Genomic DNA, 19,540 nt, shown 5'->3' with positions numbered 1-19,540 from the left:
ACTATTAAGTCAACGTGGACTGTTGAAATACCATCACAGAAACCTCGAAACGCTTGTTTCGTGCCAAGGAGAGACTTATTTTAAGAGAAAATGCGTTCTGAAGCGTCCGCGTACCTCTAGCGCAGTTCAAATCGCCCGCCCTCCGATCGAGGAGAACTGACATCATGGTCTCATAGTGACGTTGCGCCATCGGTGAGTAGAACGGCGTCCGCAGACGGCGCTACGGCTTTTCTGCGCAACACGCGAACGCGCGGCCAGAAACAGAGCCAAGACAGAGCCGACAGCAGAGCGAAAGCGGGAGTATGGTGGCTAGCGGAAGGAGAAACGAATTACGTCCCACATTACGTCCCACGGCACACGGAGAGTCCGTTTTCGTTAAACTATAGGCTGCGGCGAGCTCGCAGCGTGGTCGGCGTGGTCTATGAGAAGCGACGAGCCTTTTCGCACTCGCAACAGGGTTAAAATTTGCGAATCGACGCAAAACTCGGCCTAGAAACGTGCTTCGCCACAGCCAGGGCTCAATACGACCCAAGCTGGCACGACCCAGATATCGTTTCCCGCACCGCCCCCAGGCGCCGCTACTATACCTCAAACTCCAGCGCAAGACGCCCATAAGCTGGTACTTCATTCTGTGACGCTAACTTCGACGCTCGTCGCAATGGACCGTGACACCGGCAGATTGGCTCGCGATGGTGGGCTCAACTTCAGCGATTTGAGCACCGACGAGCGCGACCTGCTGCTGAGGGCTCGCACTGCCGGCGTCGTTGCGTACTACGACGGCGGCCTCGACACCGGCTCTCCGGAGCGGGAAAGCAACGAGGGCTTCCCACGACATCACATGGACGTGGCATTCTCGCTGCTTGTTCCAAATGAAAGTTTCGCGAGCCAGCAGAACCCTCACAGCACGACGCGATAACGAAACTACTGAAACTCCAAAGCGCGCGCGGCGCAGAGTCGAGCGCGCAGAGTCGAGCGAAAACGAAACCTTTCGAACACCCATATTACTGAAGGGTAACGTCAAAATGTTATTTTTTCTTAGAATCGAATAGACGTAGACAAGTAGCATTTTTTTCCGTCTTATAATCGAATGAAATGATATTTTTAATACGAGTAGTTGAGTATTAGTAACACAAATTATGAGGAGTCCTTTCGTCATCGGGCTAGTACCGGAATGTCGCTGGGGGGTCTCAAATCGTGTCATGCATTTACCTCAATTTCTCGGTTACTAAAGCTCTGTTCGCGATTATATTGACACCTTAGACGTTCTAGAACATTGCTCTACCACTTTAACTTGAGTTTCTGGTAACCTTTAGTGTCCCTTTAAGGTGTAGGGTTACAAACTTGCACTAGCATCGCGCATATACTGCGCGCTTTAATAGAGGCTTTGTGTTAGGTGCGGCGGGCTAAGCCGAAGCCATCTGGCGAGCACTTGGCGAATGACGACTGCTGCCTCTGAGATGTTGGTGTGCACCTGTGCGTCTTTTGCCGTCTTTGTGTGTGTGTGTGTGTGTGTGTGTGTGTGTGTGTGTGTGTGTGTGTGTGTGTGTGTGTGTGTGTGTGTGTGTGTGTGTGTGTGTGTGTGTGTGTGTGTGTGTGTTAAGCCTTCCACTCTTTCCGTGATCAGATCTGTTACAAGCAGAGGCGTAGTCAGAAGGTGGCGCACCGGGCGCGTGGTCAGTCTCCTTGCCCTAATTTATAATGGGGCCCAACCGAACGTATTGTCAAAGTTCTATCTTATCCTTATGCAAAGTTAAATATGGTTTAACCGGAGAGGTTGGAAGCACTACGGCATCCGGCTACTCCCGTTTCACTCCTATGCAAAAAATTAATTTGCATTAAATAAATAAACGATCTTTTCAATTAGTGATTATTCATTCTTCCCGCTATTGTTTTTGTTTTAAGATGATTTCAACATTCATCAGCGTTTACTCTATAGCATTCCTGAAATTTTATTTGTGTTCATGATTTGCACTAATCCAGCCGTTTCTTCGAGAGTCCCCCCCACAGTGGGTGTGAGCTGCGAGCTTGGATGGGCGACAACGACGGCTCCTCTGACGGTATTAGAAAATGTATACGCGGGTGCCTCCAAATTCTTTATTAACATTGCATTTATTCACTCCTCGATTGTAACATCCTTTAAAATTCATCCTTCATTTAGCCTGACAGCTCGCTGGCGTACTGGTCTAGTGGTTCAAGAATCTTCTTGGTTCTTTTTCATTTAGTCTGCGTTTCTCATTTTCAAATACGAAGTTTCTTTACCTACCTACTGCCACCCGATTCTTGGCCTATCCCCCTTAGTGGGTACAAGCCATGAAAGAGGTTCATCATCAACATCATTATCATCACCACCACCATCATCATAGGGGGGTGTGGCACACTAGCGCCAAGCAGCACGCTGGGCCACTTGTGCTGGGCAGACGGAACAGCGCCCCGGCATCTCCGTAACTCCTCTTGCACACAGGAGGTTCCTGAGGATGTTCTATTCCGCCTTCTTAGGCAAACGTCCACGGCCTGATGGTTAGAGCATAGGGTCTCTGCTGTAGGTCCTTTGTTCGAATTCTATATAACTTGTTTCTTACAGGGTCCAACAAATCTTGTGCCAGAAAGAACCAAAAGTTTGCATTATAACCATTTATTCAAATAAAAATATAATATGCAAACAGTTTGCAATGCAGGTACCACTTGAGAGAGAACAAACCAGAGTATGTCTCTCGGTTTAGTCATTCATTGATGTATAAAGAGCAGTCATGCTACAGTTGTATAACTAAATCAGGATAACAATTGACACTCCAACTATGAGCAGCAACGAAACAAGTTTGCGACGGCTGCCACTTGGCTTCCATAACATCTAAAAAATATATAATTTTTATTGTTTAAAATCAACAATAGTGTTATGAAGAGAGTGAATTGTTTTCTACACAAATAATGCAAAACATTATTTATGAAATAAAAACAAAAAATACACCCTCAGCCACATTATGGCTGCACAAAGCACAAAGAAATGTTGCACTATTTGAGGTGTGCTTTTGTGAAAGAAATGGGCTTCTCAGAATCGTTTAATCAGAGGTAAAACTGGGCTAGTTAACTATTTCAGCACTGAACATCTACTGCACAAGAAAAAAAACACAAATTCAGAAGGCATGACACAAACACAAGCACTGTCCGTATCATAAGCTTGTCTCGCAAGGGTACAATTATCACCATTCTTGCATACTTTACCTTTCTTTGTTGCTGTGGTCTCCTAGCCACTTGCACACCAACACCGTTATCTAAAGTAAGACAACTTGCACTACTATTGTGTTTTAACCTGATGCATAGTATGTACCTCTGTTACCACAGTAACACAACACCAGTGACATAGATAGAAACTTCATCTGATAATATGTTCGACCATGAGTTACTGCAGTGTTTAGTGTTGTAGTGTGAGCAGCGACACAATCTGTACAAAGGTTTTTTTCTTCTGATTTATCACTTCTTCTGGAGAAGGGTTACGCAGTAATTAAAACAATTTAACACATTACACATGAAAATCATACTACCAACACTGCTGTTCCTATCTACATGCCCAGTGTCGTGAAAATAGGCAACAATATTATGCATACATCAGGCTTAAATCCTCTGTTAATGAGAGCTACTGTAGAATAATATCACTGTTACTGCTATACAACAATAGTACGCCTCAAAAAGTGTGGAAATTCCTACTGTGTTGTGCTATGGCTACAGTACTGCACTGTAGTCATTCCTTCACCACGCTTAGTGAACTGAAAATACCCGCCAAAGATGATTAGTGCTTAGCCTAAGCATTATTACAATAAATTGAACTCATGATTTCACAAGGCAACAGTCTGTGTGAGGGGCTTCTTGTACAGCTACTCACTACAGCCACAGCATAGTCGCTGTGAATCAAGATATCCTTGCACAACCACGGATACCTTTCCTCAGAAAGGCAGTGACTAGAGCGATGACATTGACGGCAACAACAAGTTCAAGCTAGGAATCACCCCACGTTCCTCGGGAACAAACTGTAGCAAATAGAGCATCCAGAGAATTGTTGCTCCGGTCGATCGACGTTTCAGCATAAATAACTATCACATGCAAAATGTCCAGCGTTTAGCCACGTGTTACTATTCCGTTGTCGCATGATACTCCGATAGCAGGAGATAGAACTTGCAGGTAGCTATCAGGGCAGTTGGCTTATCATTATTACTCAGTGAAAAAAATAGAAAGAATCAGAAATGGACTAGAAAGTGCCTCCAAAAGAGGCACAAGCTCCTGTGCTAGTGTAATGTAAAGATTCCTCTCGCTCGATTCAATTCCTTCCTTATCATCCACTGCTCATGACTGTCCGATCCTAGTGGCAACGTGAGCATAATGCTGATCAAACTAATGAAACATCATGAAAAAAAAAAGGAATAGAATCGGGACATTAACCCAGCCTTGCCTGCCCAGAGGCAAGGGCTTAGGAAGGGAACACAAACTTCAGAAACAACTCCTCCCCCTCTTTTATCTTTAAAAACAGAAATTCAAAATTCATACGCATTAAAGCTTGTTGCATGGGCCTGGATGGACATTGCTTCTCCGGTTAAAGACACGCCAAAGTGTCTAGTAGCAGACACGTTTGTCACAACATATGAGATCAGGCTGTACAGCAGCTCTAGCCTTGGCATCAGAGATTAGTCTTATGGCATGATCTCGTCTTATGTGTCACAAATGCAGAAAGAAGGGTCCCAGAATCTTTATACACCGTATTTTCTCGCTGTATAACCCAAAGCAAAAAAGATTTATCTTCATGAAGTGGAGTTGTAATTAGGCCCGAATTTTTTCCTCACAGAACAATCTCTGTGTGCTTCAACATTATGCTGCAATAGAAACAGCATTTCAAGTGGTAATGAGATCCTATATGCAGAGCTTTTGTGTTGAGCCTATAATTGCGCAAGGTTCTTTTAGATTTGGGCATCATTCTGTACTTTTATATTTAGCACAGGCTATCGTAATGTTTTTTTCTCCACCAGGATTATGCATGGGTCAGTGGGTTCTAAGCATATGAGGATAAAGTAAGCATCAATAAAGTATGTGGACCATGTTCTGTCGCATTCTTTGTGCGACAGAACTCATGGCTCAAAGCTTTACAGGAGCACTGACAGATACTTTCGAGCCTGTAGAATTTCTACCCATTCGCTTCTCACATGCAAAAGAACGACACCTGGCAAAATATGGAGCTTGGGAAACACTTACGAGATGTTTAAATTTGATGCTAAAGCTGGTGGTCAGAACACCAGACCTGGTGACGTCGACATTACTGTGACGTCACGACACAGAGAGTTCTACTGTTGTGAAGCAATAAGGCTAACTACGATGACTTCTCTTTAAAAAAAAAATGATAAGGAGAATGCTTTGCCCATTTCTCCTGACTGCCCTCGTGTTTATCGGCTGCAGCAAACCTGGGAAATTTGACGTCGCAATGCACCGAACCCCCCGGATAATGAAACTGGTTCATGCAAAACAAGTATTGTACTAAAATATTTAGGGTTCTACAACATTTGCCAATCATTTTTCGAGGGCTTTAGGGGCATATTTCATTTAACATGAGAATGGCAGGTCGAAGACATCATGTCATCACTCCTTTTAAGCAGCAGCGGCAATCTGCGCACAATGGCTACGTAGTCAAAATGACAGCAAAAGAGCAACCAGCCACTTCCCATTCTACCGAAATATCCCCTTGCGAGTTCCTATGTGCAACAAAGCGTATTTAGTAAGATGTCACTAACTAAACAATATGCAAGACTGCATTGGCTAACAGCAAATTTGCTTAACTTAGCAACTGTGCAGTAATATCAGTGCAACGAAAGTACAAATACCCACTTTGAAAGTGCTCGCATGGCAGTAAACCTTTTGCATGATTTCCGGGCTATACATAAATCGGGAGTACAAAAACGGGGTGGGGGGAGAAAGATGATCAAAATAAAATCAGAGCTTAGCTTATTATACAAAAGGTCTCAGAGAGACCCTCCAACACTTTTCTAGGTACTGCTGAATATGATTTAAACTACATTTTCCAATGCTGCGTGCGAGGCAAGCGCAAAGGTGAAAATGACGGAAATTGGTGCATGCGGTTGGTGGTTATCCGGTAGAGGAATTTCAATATTGAAACAAATTATAATGTTGCCCTCAACTTGAATTTTCACATGAAGATGTCAGTGTGGAAACTCTCACCCTCTTTCCACTTGCCCGCCGACATTGTCGTGTGCACACCATGCTGAGTGCCTACTGTGCACACTTAAGGAAAGCTCACACGCCAAGTTTGCCCCTTCGTCATGTGACTCTGTGGTAGCTGGCAGAATTGATACCACACGGTTACCCAGACTAAGCAAAGTAACCTGAGGGCCATGAAGAAAGCGCTACATCTCAATGCTGGCAGAAAACAGCTGGTGTCAATGCTTGGACCACGTGTAATGCCGCTCACTGCAACTCTCTGCTTCTTTGCAGCGGCTCATTTTCACAGGTGGGACTAATTACCGCCAAAGCTTACATAATCCGTAAGATGAACCGACTACCTCACCAGCGAGTATAAAAGAAGGCTCACGGTCTTTACAAGCCTGCAGGAAAACTACTAGATGCAGAGGGGGTAGTCAATGCCTCTACAATACTTTTGAGCAGCGCTTCTTCGTGTTTCTCGTGCGCATGCAAGAATTTCAAAGGCCTAATAAATGGAAAGGCTTATTGCATCTTAACGCACAGGAACTGATTAGGAACATTGCAGATGCAATTTGGGCTTAACAAAGAGTTCAACAAAAGGTTCAAGATACTATAGATGACAATGCTTTCTTTTACAGTGGTGTAAATCACCACCACACTGCTGTGTGATGGGGATGGCATCAGCATCAGTATCTTGATTTCTTGGACAGGTAATAAATAAGCGATATGGGTGCTGTGACAGATGCTGACACCTACAGCTACCACTCTGTGCAGACAAGGAAAGAAAAGCAGTAGTTTAATTTGTGTTGGAGGGTCCCTTTAAAAACAGCCTCGGTCGAGGCATTTAATGCAGCAAAAAGATACAAAGAAAGGTTGAAGAAGAAAGGTGGTATTAAAGAATTCAGTCATATGCTTCGACTAATCACATAACTTGTGAAAAAAGTAGGGCCTTCCTAAACATTATGTTGGCCTCCACTTCCTTACATAAAACCTTAACATAAAATTTATGAAGAAAAATGTATGAAGACTAATTTCTAATCACATTAAAATGTTCACAAAATGTGTAAATAAAAACTCGGTAGCAATAATGATGTCTGGATGCAGTAATGAAAGAAAATGTGACGGTAATGGTTAGTGCAAAGACATGTTAGCACTTAGCATAGCAATGAGGTGTCTGGTAAGGTTACAAAATTTTTCAAAGCTCCCTTATATACAGAGATTAAAAACGCAAAGATTAAAAACGCAGAAAAAAGTGTCAAGCTGCATCAAATGTTCCTCCACCTAGACCCATTACCTAAGTATATAAAATATAGTATACTTCAGAGATGACCGGTATTGTGACATTCACTTTTGTAGCAGGTCTTACACTACGCATTCACAATGCAGACCAAGATTTCAGATGTGAAGCTTTGGTTTGGCAGTCCCACTTAATGGGCACTGACACTTTACAGCCAGTAGCTGTTTTTCCATGTTTTGCCATGTTTCAGTGTACTAACATAGGATAAAACCATGTTTCTGTGCATCAAAATTACCATGGTGTAAAGCTACGTTTCTGTACAATGTTCAAGGAATGAAACACAACAGGGAGCAGTTAGTAGAATCCTGCATATGTGTAAAGTACTCGAGAGTACCATGTTATGTCACTAGGAATCTGGTCACCAAAGGTGGCGCAGACTCCGATCTAAGTGTATGCGCCAAAATCGCGTCAACGTGACACGAACTGCGGCCAGTGGAAACGAAAGTATACGCATTAGTTAGCACTAAATTGACATGTTTCATTCCGGGAGCACAGTACATTTAAATATATCATTAAACCACGTTCCATTGCATTAGCATAGCATTAAATCATGTTTCTTTGCAGTAAATTAAAGCATTAACTCCTTCAGCCACCATTAAATCTGTCAATTGAAAATTTTCTTTCACCACATTTCTTGCATCTTCAGAATCGTGAAAAGCATACTGCTGCAGAACGGATGAAAAATGTTTCATTCTTCGGTAGGTTTTGTCAAGTTTACAGAATGCGGATTCCTTGCGAGAACTTTACACAGGAACATCAAACTTTGAGAACATACTATTTTGGATTGGAAAGCGCGCATCTAACCACTTGAAATATAAGCTAGACCTATAACATTGTGAAACACAATGAAAGATGTGGCACCACCTAGATGATGACATACTGATACTGAACGCAAACATCCAGACATCTACCTTCTAACTCGTTTTACTAAAACAACTTGCACATGTTATTCAATCTTGTAGATCAACTCTAATCAAAAGTGTTTGAATATCTATGTTTGCAACACATTTTAAATATTAATATTGTCATCAGCGTTTTCGTTTTGATGTACTAACCTGGTGTACAGAATTGTGTACACAGCGCCTGGATGGGTTAAACCACGTTTCTGTGCTTGTAACGACGGTGGCGCTGCCTAGGATGATGCCACCACCACACATTTCTTTCAGCAAAATTTCTAAAACCGGCAGATGCTTTTCAAGCTCTGCCACTTTGTAACATAACACAAACACACTATGCAATTTATTACCGGTCAACGTGGTGAAACGCGAGCATCTACATTACGCGACACCAGCCCTTCTCACAACAACAGGAGGAAACGGTTGAGAGAGTTTGGTTGGAATCATATTTAATGTAACCAGCACAAAGGACAGAGACAAAAAATCACTAATATTATTAACTCTCTCTCTCCCTCTTTTTTTTTCTTCTTTTTACAATTCTGCAATGTTCCCATATGAGAACGGTAATGTAAATTTAGGAGTCGGCACATCAAAATCCAGAGTATTGGATGATGCGTGTCTGATAATTGCACACCGTGATCTGTCACGGCACATTTATGAAAACACCGGATAATCAAAATTTTCTTGCTATACAGGACAGATGCTGAAAAGCTCGTACTGTTCAAAATGCAGGGGAAAAAAAAACACATTTTTATGCCACCTCAGTGATACGAGTGCCCCAACCTGTTCCTTTTTACCGCCATATTACACTGTCACTAACTTTCTCAAGCTTCAGCTGTGTTGTATCATCTTAGTAAGAGAGGTCAACATAGTTTTTTACTGCATAAGCCAAGGTCACCGTGCTGTAACCTTATAAAAAAAAAACCATACACCACAATGCCTCCATATTCAACAATCCCATAAGACCCTATGATGATGACTGGAGGATGACCTTCATATATGGAATCCTATGTAAAACCTATAAAAATATGCGGTGACTGGACATTGAGGTCAATACAAAAGATTACGCAGGATCATACAGGTCTTTGCATGGAATCCCACCTAAAAACCTGTAAAAATATAGGGTTACTGATTATCAAGGATAATCCAACAATCTCGCAACATTACATAAAATGACAGCACTTTTTATGCAGGATCAATTATAAAAATGGGCAGGAATAGGGCGAGTATCACATATGGAGGTTATGGGGCACCTGTTTCCTCCACATCATACAGTACCACATGATCAAATGAGATAGTACAGGCTTTTATACAGGATGCATGCAGTTGTTTATATAAGATACTGCATGGGATTATATTGGATATGGAGGCTATGGGGGTGTGTGTGGCTTTTTTTAATAGGACAACCCGAATTTTATATTCAGCAGCAAACATGTTTTCAGGTGACATAGCAGCGTGGGGCGAGCAGGCACTATGCAAATATGATCAAATCAAAAGGTATGCTCAGAGTATGATGTACTCTTCCGAGTGGGAGCGGTCCGTGTTCTCCCTTAGATCCTGGAGGAAGTGGGCAAAGTCTGGTCCGTCGGTTTCCGACGTGTCTGTGTGGTCCACGCAGCTCCCTTCGGAGACAAGGAAGACGGGGTATTCGTGCCGCGACTCCATCGGCACTGCCAGCTACGAGGGCCAAGAAAAAGTGAAACTAAACCTGAATTGCATATAAAATTTTGACACCGTGCTCCAGCTTAGCGTTAACCAGTACATATACGAGGGATGTTTGTAAATTTTGTATTACTGGTACCACAAATTCGGGAAGAGACATACAAGGTAGGCATCAAAATGAGTGCACGTATCTCTAGTATTAGCGGAATATAATTTTTTTTTCTATACAGTACTGCAGAACACTGCTAAGGCATCAAAACAAGAATGGCAGTGATGCGCTTTCTGCATTTCACGGAAGACTGCCAAGCTGGTGGTGATGCACGGTAACTACCACTGTACATCCCCAACATCACTGGAGAGGGTGCGGGGAGAGGAGAGTTGCATTTATTTTTAAAGTTTTTCCTGTGCACAAACCTTTGTACCGTACATTTGCACTACATTAACAATGATTTACCTTTAGACACCACACACAAGCGGCTGCATACTTGAGACAGCAGAGAATGACAACACATTGCTTTTAGGTCACGGCGATTTTGGTTGCAAATTTTGCCTGCTGCAGGATCTTCTCCGAAGCAAATGTTCCTTTGGTGTCCTTTCACCATTAAAGAACTTCAAAGCGTATAGTTGAAGACTGGTGAGTGAAACATTTTTTTTTTTTTCGAATGGAATTTTTTGTAGAACTTGACACAACGATCGTAAAATGGCATAACAAGCCCAAATTTGTAAACTTCACGTAAAACTCAGGAGAGTTGGCAGGTATTCCCTTGGCACCCAATCTATAAACTCTCTAGCAGCCATCAGTTATCTGTTCTAGGCGTTACACCATTCCAACCAGCTCCGCTTCTCCCATTTAATCTCAAACTGAATGCAATCTACCAGGACTCTCCATTCAATCTCTAACCCATGCTGCTGTGGAGTGCACACAGACACTCATATTTAAGATAGGTGTGCGACCACTGTCGCGAAAGGAGAAATCCAAAACTATCCAAGAAATCCAAGACTATTGTGGAAACATTCAATACCACATCTCGTGAAAATTGCAAGAAGCAAGCTATATCAAGAACACTCGTATGCTATCTGATCATTATTAAACTTCCAAAGCAAGCACAAAAGGAGTAAGCAGCCCTAAGATAGCGCAGACAGAAAAGGCAAGCCCCTTATCAGATACCATTGTCCACTGATGTTAAGCTTTTGTACTGTGCAGAAAGTGCATAATTCTGACAATGTATAACTGTTCTTTTATTTTTTTCTATGCATAACTGGCGTTGTGACAAAATAATAAGAAAAGGACAACAGCATTCATGGTACTATGCCAAGATAGACCTTGGCCCAGTTAAAGGAACGCTGTCAGCCCATAACATGTACTAAACGCTGATGCGCCCGATGCAATGTCACGAAAAATTTTTCAAAAAATATTCTACCCCTGAAAGTGATCGCTTGAGAATACTGCCCCCCTGAGTGTCGTTCCACTTACCAGCTTAACGTCCTTCACAAACCGCTCAAACTCCTCCTCCGTTTTGCAGTAGAAACCCATGGTGCAACTTGGGTCCATTTTGTAGAAAGACATCTTCCGTGGCCACGAACAGTGAAAGGACTGCAGTAAAAAGGAACGTGCAAACAGATAGAAAGCCATAAGGTGCAAGATTCTGGCCGTACTGCATTCTTTTACATCTGAAGCACTGCTTCAGTATCTTTTCAGGCATCAACAAGCCACGAAAAGTAGTAGACTGGAGGTTATTTCTGAGTTGATTGATTGACTGACTGACTGGTTGATTGGGTTTAACATCCCAAAGCAACAGTGAAATTGAGAATGTGCTTCTTATGAGCTGCTTTTAAACACATAATCAGCTTCTACTGCTTTACATTGAATGTTTTTGGACACTGTAAGCCCTTCTGGCGGAATCATAACTAAAGTCCTAATGGTGATTGTCACAGTCCTATGTGAGGCTTTGGCACAGCTTCAATTGTGATCAATGGAAAGCCGGGCACCTGGTAAGCTTTCAGGGTTCCATAAACGTAGTTGTGCTATTTGCTAGTGTATACAAGAAGCAGTGAAACATGACACAGTTGCAAATGAAATTCTCAAATATTGCAGAGGGTCCTTCAGGTGAAGAAAGCTCTGTGACAGATTCCAATACAGAAGCCCTGCTCCATGAAATACGTATAAAGTCAAATTTAGTTATAACAAAGTTGCATTCAACACTGAAATAACTTTGTTACACATAATATTTGTTGTAAGCATATATTCATTACAAGCTGACATTGGCAACAAACATCTTAGATCTGCTTCATTATATCCAGTAATTCCTTGTATCGAGGTTTAAGGGCAGCCACGTCACACAATTACTTCACAAAGCTTGCACTATAAAAAGCACATGCTCATATAAGTCGTAAGCTCAGTGAACAGCTATCTCAGCGGGACATACTATGCATGAACCTAAAATAGTTACTGTTAAAAATATGAAAGGCTTCACGTACGTCAAGAGGAAAATCTTGTTTGCCTACATCAACTGCTTCTTGAACATAGTGAGGGTCCAAGTAGACCACTTTTTCGCCTGAAACAATGCAATGAAAAACAAGCAATTATATCAATTAACACTTTGTGACAATTACATCCCTGAATGACAATTGATAGAAGTAACAAAAAAACTACATTTCCAGAATTACAAAATACAATTGTTTGCATTGTCCCAAGTGGGAATCAGTGGTTATATCACTAGAGAACACCTTATTGTTCTTGTTACACTTTCTTATCATATATTTCAGTTATTGCCTGGAGAAGCCCAAATGAAAGCGCACTTCGTGTTTCATTTCCAGCAATGGCTGCATCTCTCATCAGTCAGGTAAACAACTAGACCAACACTCTGCACTAAGACTCCATTTTCCTGGTGTCCACTGGATTCATTCTGCAAAGCAGAAACACCATTACAAATGTGTTTTTAGGCTTGTTAATCAAGTAATCTGAGAAATGACAGAAGCATATTACACATAAATTAGTAACAGCACCCCTATTAACCAACCTTCAGTGCCCTTTTTGATTGGGCAGCATGTGATTGCTGATGACTCCATTCACGGAAGCCAGATTTGAAATCTTGTAGGTGGAACAAAATTTGGAAGGTGATGCCTTTTAATGTGACACACATTCCACAGCTTTTATAAAGGATGTTGCTGGGTTCTTTCAACATTGTGCTAGTTATTACTGTCGGTGATTTGCATGTGGAGCAAAACTACTGCAGTTCAAGCAGCACAACCATCCCAACCACATTGATACTAGCTGTGCAACAAGAAATCACTAAGAAAGGAGCCAGATGAGCACACACTTACAATGGAGCTTATTTGAAAATGATAAAACAAAGCATGTACTCGACCACCAAGCTGTCATGCAATGATCACCACTAAAGGAGCACCAGTAATAGGGGGAACAAAAAAAAAATGAAAACAATATTGCTCCCAGCCTTCTGATAACACTTTCAAATGAACTATACAACTGTACCTGTTCCAAAAGAAATAGATAGATGTGAATTGTGTGTCTGTTTTAACACGATAGTCTTAAGGAGCCCGTGTCGCAGAAAATCCGGTGCCGACGTCCCGCGCCGGCATCGGACGTCATTTCAGCAAAAAGATTTTCGAACCACCCACAGCCAGGCCCTCTATATGACGCAAGGAATTTACTAATTGAATTTCTTAAGCTAAAATACGTGGAAAAATTGTAAACTATGACTTACACACAACCTAAAGACATGATAGCTCTCGGATTGTAAGTCGACTATACGAGAAAACGTTATTCTGTTATGCGAAAACTCAAAGAAACACCTTTTCCAGTGTTTCTACCATTCACAGCATCCGCCATTTGCGTGCACCAGCGTGAGCGTCTTGGGGGCCATGGAGCAGCGCGCCCGGTTCCTTGCAATACCTCCAGGTGACGCTCACTTCCGTCGCATCATGGCTTACGCAAGAGGCTGCGTTTCTACCACAAAGCCCGCCTTCATGCATAGCGTTCGCAACCAGCACTTCCCGGTAAACGTTATGGTTGCATACGCTCCAGTTGCCGGGAAGCGTGAGAAGCAGTCAGGGATCTTTGAATGCTATTGAGTTCCACTCTTAAAGGTGAAGTTTAGGCGTCCCCTGACAATGTTTGGTTTCATGCTTTGTTTTGTTTGTTTTCTGTGTTGTTTAGCAGTGACTGTTAGGTGGCACTCTGGCTGTTCAGCACACATCACGCGTATTGTCTTCAAGTAAATTCACTTGGTAGTCGGCACTCATCTGCTCCCACTATTTCTTTACCATTTGGCAATAAATCCCCTTCACAAATCCGTAGAGGTTCCAGCGACCGCAAGTTAAAGCCTGTAACATGAAAGCTAGATGTTGCCCACTGCCGTGACATTGTCTGACGAAAAGGGTTTATTGCTTAAGCAGTGAACAGAAAGCCAACCAAACAACAGTCTTGGCACCAACTGCCCATGACCAACTCTGGCACCTTAGCGATGAGAATGCACCAGCACTGTTTGTTTTTAGTGCGATTAGCATTTTAGCCTGCTTCAGCTACTTTGTGTCTATATACCTAGCCCCTTTACGTTGCTCTTCCCAGTGGTTGAAGTCTCCCTACTAGCTTGGGCCACTAGGTACAAGCTTCTCGAATTTGTAATATTTTCATGAAATAAAGGATATTATTATTATTATTATTATTATTATTATTATTATTATTATTCAAAAGCGTGGCAGTTTGGGCGAGTTGGTATGTCATAACTGTTTAAGGCTAGTAGCGCAGCTCAGGACGAGCAAAAAAGGAAAGAGGTAGGGGTAATCAAAGGGAGCGGAAAACAGGGTGAGCGCTATTATTATTATTATTATTATTATTATTATTATTATTATTGCTGTTGCTGCTGTTTTGCTGAGCAGACGACATGGGCCACTGGGTATGTACTGGATACACACCTTACACTCCCATAATTACGTAACATATAATAAGTTTCCCATCACCAAATTATATGTGCACCACCACTTGAATGCCAATTGCATTAATGTAAATAATAATCTCCAAAATATGTGATCTGCCAGACGTTTTTTTCATCACAACACAAACATACCCTGCCAGCCAAGAAAGTACAGCGAGTGGCGCGGGCGACCACCAATGACACCTATGCAGTTGGGATGCGACAGCATGCCCTTGACGCACGGGATGTACGTGGCATTCAGGTGCTCGCCACCCAGGCGCACGGGCACCAGGACGATGGGCGAGCGCCACAGCGGTGTTCCGTCGGGCCTCGTGCCCCGGCAGAGTGCCCGCACATCCTCCAGGTAGATGGTGCAGTCCTGCGCAACGTAGATGCGCAGGTCCCACAGCAGGCGCTCCGTCTGGCAGGCACCCTCGAGGGCCTCCTTGAGGATGTAGGCGGCACTGGACGGACCATACCAGTCGCCCGCCTGCTTGCCACTTTCATGACCCATCTGCACCAGCTTGTGCAAAGAGAAGGGGCTTGCATCGGCCGTCCGGTCGCCGAACCACCTGTCGGGAATGAGGAAGCCACCATCGACCTCAAAGCGAAAAATAATTTGATCTGTAGGCAGATTACCTTTCTACAATGCCAAAACAGACCCATGGGAACAGTCCTGGTAAGCCAGAAAGGATACAAATATGATAGATGCATGGTCAAGTAGCTTTGAAGTTCCCGCACGTGCTAGCCATTTATGAGTTTTGACATCATTTACTTGGTCCTGGTTAACTTTTTGATCGATAAAGATGGGCCAAAGACTGAACTTAGAAAATTTGATGAAAATTTGCCAAGTCACGATCGCCCAAATATGAAAATATGCTTTTAAATGCGTGACATTACACTAACAACCAGTGGTATGGCTGCTGCACGAAATTTTAATTGGGTTTAGCCTGCTGAAACTGCACATACGGTTATGATGGACGTAACGAGAATGTCAATGACACGGTGCTGCATTTTGAGATTTGGTTTAGTATCAAATTTAAGCTTCTTATAACTAAGTGTGTTTGAACATAAAAATTCAAGGGGGAGGCACAACAGGCATGTGTTATAGTATTCAACAACATTCGAACGAACATTTCACAGCTTCGAATAGTGAATTCTTGCAACAAATAGCAACACTTATTTGATTCGAAATTTGAAATACTCGCACACCCTTTCTTATAGGTATTTCCCAACCTTGATAATGGCTAAGCACCATCTTTTTATGTGCGAGAGACGCATAATATAGAATTTCTACAATTTCAATAATATAATCCAGCACTTCCTTAATGCACACAATATGTTACAGAAGCATGAAACAAAACTATGTGCAAAACACTATGCGAAACCTCCTCCTTTGCTTTCAAGTACACACAAAGAAAGCTGAAGTCCCCAAGAGCAGAAATGAAAAGAGAGAGAGAGAAAGCCAATTGCTGAAAGCTGGCACTCTTTAGCATATAGCACAACAACAGTGAGGCACATGGCTGACACACAAGTGCCTTGTTTGGTAGATACAGGAAGCTACGGTAATCTCACTCGCTGCCTGATGCCAGTTACGGCAGATAATGTCCGTCTACGTTGGTTGCACAGTACACTCACTCTTCTACAAGGCAAGGCGAATGACGGCCGATGACTTCAAGCTGTTGCTTTGGTCTTGTAGCACAGGCTACACGAACTACTTGACATTTATCACAAGGCAGAGGAATGCAAAGCGCAACATCCATTGTACACGATACGAATTGTCTCTTGTGACGCAGTCAGCAGAGTTGAAGCTGTTGGTGGTGCACTTATTTCATTAAAGCTTTATTTTTCTTTCTTTTGTTGTTGCTTAAAGGGTAGTTTCTCTGGTTTACATTTCTTTTTCATGGGTAAGAGTGCATTTCAATAGGAGGTAGCGGCAAGTGTAACTACTTTCTTGTAAATTCCAGAATTCCCAAAGCCCTCAAAGCAATGCTAAAAACAAACAGTACTTCAATTTATATGGACAAACTCTATTTTTATTATTTCCACAGAATGAGATTGATTGCTAGAAAATAAAATGAAAACCAAACTTTCTTACTTTGTAATTCTGTGTCAAAACCCCCCAATGCCAATACATCAGTGTAACACCACATGTTTCAAGGTATTTTTGGCCATTCATGGCCCAGTGGCTAGCATACGGAGCAAATGCTCCCATACAAGTTCTGTTGCTCAACCATGGATCAACCAGCAAGGTTTAATAAGCAGCGAGAGAAAGATGAAAATGTGAGACAAGTAGGCTGGGCGAGCGCTCGCTCAGTACATTTCCTCACGTTTTTTGTCTTCTCCGTGGCATTTATTCTACTACAATTATACAAGATTTGCCCGACTATTCTATTCTTGCATCAAAGTTTGACACAACACACACAACAAAGTTGTAAGTACTGCACCTTAAAGCAATGCAAAGTACATCAGATCTCAATTACAACTGTACATGTGGACAGGTACTTGCTTTTGTGCATGTGTGCACATTGGTGATGTACAATCAAACTTAAATTTCAGTACAGGCTCTCACTCTATTATTATCACTTTATGATTTGACGTAAAGAATATGTATTTAAACAGAAGCAGGGATGCAACACTAGAGCTGGTTGCAATACACACTTGCAGCATGAGTGAAATTAGTTGCAAATTGATACGATGTGCACTACAGTACTGCTGATTAGCCACTCATTGAATGCGTGCACATTTGGAATGCTGCACACCCACCGCGATTCCTGATAAATACAAATTGAGTCCACGAGCTGTAAAAGCACGTGAAGCACATTTGGCAGCAGCAAAAAAGGCAATCCCGGTAGAAATGTTACAGAATACTCGGTATAGCGAATCGCATCGGTACGAAAAACTCGGTAAAGCGAATCGGGCGCGATTTCACATGGACACACAGTGGTGGTAGCAGGTTACACAAACTATGAAGCGCCAACGAATCGCACCTCATCGATACGGAAATTATTCTGCGTAACGCCCTTCCCGAGCAAGGCTTTAAGCGCGCGCTGTGAAAGCTGACCTGACGATGGTGCGATGCATGTAGTCGGAGGCCTCGGTCTGGCGGTTCCTACGGTACCGCCAGTTGCGGCCAAGGACGTGCGTCATTAAAGCTTGCGCGAGCATCATCTGGCTGCTGCGAAGCATGCATCCCCAACCGCAGTCCGAGGTGATGTCCGTGCCTGGGATGGGCGAGAACTCGCGCCGGTACGTGAACCACAGGCGGCTCGAAAAGTCCTCGAGGAACAGCTCGTAGCTCGCGAGCCTGCCGTCGTCCTCGTCCGCCGCCGCCGCCGGCTCGGACTGGCCCCAGATCGGCCTGGACGAGAGCGTCATGGGAGTCCACGACTTCTGCGAGGACATAGACGACGTGCAAGACCAGAGTGGGGTCGAACTCTTCGTCTGTATCTTGCGGTGATACATGACGCCCAGGAGCCAGATGGCCTCTTCGTCGCTGAAGTTGGCCTTCTTGCGCATCGTCCAGCCGTAGCGAACGTTGTTCCACACTGACATTAACTTCGTCCTGACCTTTTCCGGGGACTGCGGCGGTTGCTTAGCGGCAGCGGCGCCGGTTGGTACTGGCGCTGACGCGGCGAACGAACCGAACGAAGACGACAACGACGAGGAGGAAGACGGGCACTCCCGAGGCTGCTGATGGTCGTCGTCGAACCTCAGGTCGTCGCACGAGCTGGTGCGGCGATGTCGCACGACGATCTGATCGGAGTTGGGCGCGTGCTCGCAGAACGGGAATATCGACGGCATATTGGGCACCGTCGTTTGCGTCGTGCGCCTGGCGAGCACGTCGGCGCCGTTGAACATGGTGGTTGTTTGGCGCGTCGCCGACACAGATAACAGGACGAAAACTTCCAGGGCACTTCCCAACTATAATTCGATCAGATGAACACGGCCTGGCACCGCGCTGCCGTCGCACTCCTCGTTGGGGTGTGACATATCAGCAGTTTTGGCACGACACACAAATAGAGCTCGGGACAGTTTTTCTCGCCTCGTAGCTTGCCCTGCCGACAGTCCGTGGAACTGAAAGTAAACCTAGACACATGAACTTTAACGAAAGTGACTTTTACGGCTTAAAAGAAAAGTAGATTATCGCTACCTTCGCCCCATTAAGCACCGTGCCTTTGGACCATTTTAGACACCACTTTAGCTTTTAGCTCCACCACTTACCATGGCCTTACCGTGTTTGTTTATAAGGTAGCATGACATATAGATGTCGCTAACAACTAGTTAATATTCAGTCCACTTCAGTGTTGTAAAAGTGACGTCCAAAACCAACGTTCATGACGTGTTTCCGGCTCTCAAAGCCTTTTCCGCCACATTCAACCAGCAAAAGCATTGCCTCTAGGACTTGCGTTTTAACCTTAGAGAGCGTCATTCTATTGGACGTGTATTTGTACACCACCCTTCAACAGCTGACTAAAGTAACATTCAAGTGTAACTACAATAGCTGTTTGCCCGCTATATTGAAAAATAAATTCGAAATGTGGTACCCCAAGGAC

The 19,540-nt window shown here is 43.4% G+C and overlaps 1 protein-coding gene across 1 annotated transcript; it reads right to left on the bottom strand.

The window, feature by feature from the left end:
• Positions 1-2,616: 2,616 nt before the first annotated feature.
• Positions 2,617-19,472, bottom strand: Atg4b (Autophagy-related 4b). The gene is made up of 5 exons (XM_075672032.1): positions 18,049-19,472; positions 15,138-15,556; positions 12,529-12,605; positions 11,525-11,644; positions 2,617-10,065 (listed from the first exon to the last, which is right to left on the bottom strand). The coding sequence occupies exons 1-5, from the start codon at positions 18,843-18,845 to the stop codon at positions 9,892-9,894; spliced, it is 1,587 nt and encodes a 528-aa protein (XP_075528147.1). The 5' UTR covers positions 18,846-19,472; the 3' UTR covers positions 2,617-9,891.
• Between the last annotated feature and the right edge of the window lie 68 nt (positions 19,473-19,540).

The sequence above is a fragment of the Dermacentor variabilis genome, chromosome 10 (genome assembly GCF_050947875.1).
Source record: "Dermacentor variabilis isolate Ectoservices chromosome 10, ASM5094787v1, whole genome shotgun sequence".
NCBI lineage: Eukaryota > Metazoa > Arthropoda > Arachnida > Ixodida > Ixodidae > Dermacentor > Dermacentor variabilis.
The sequence above is the reverse complement of the archived record's forward strand: the minus strand, read 5'-3'. Positions and strand labels throughout refer to the sequence as shown.

Excerpts from the sequence above, each read along its gene's own strand:
- Atg4b (XM_075672032.1), bottom strand. The coding sequence starts at position 18,845 with ATGTTCAACGGCGCCGACGTGCTCGCCAGGCGCACGACGCAAACGACG. Across the intron at positions 15,557-18,048 it reads ATGCATCGCACCATCGTCAG|GTGGTTCGGCGACCGGACGG; the intron begins GTCAGCTTTCAC and ends CATTCCCGACAG. Across the intron at positions 12,606-15,137 it reads GTACTTTCTTGGCTGGCAGG|GCGAAAAAGTGGTCTACTTG; the intron begins GTATGTTTGTGT and ends GCATTGTTTCAG.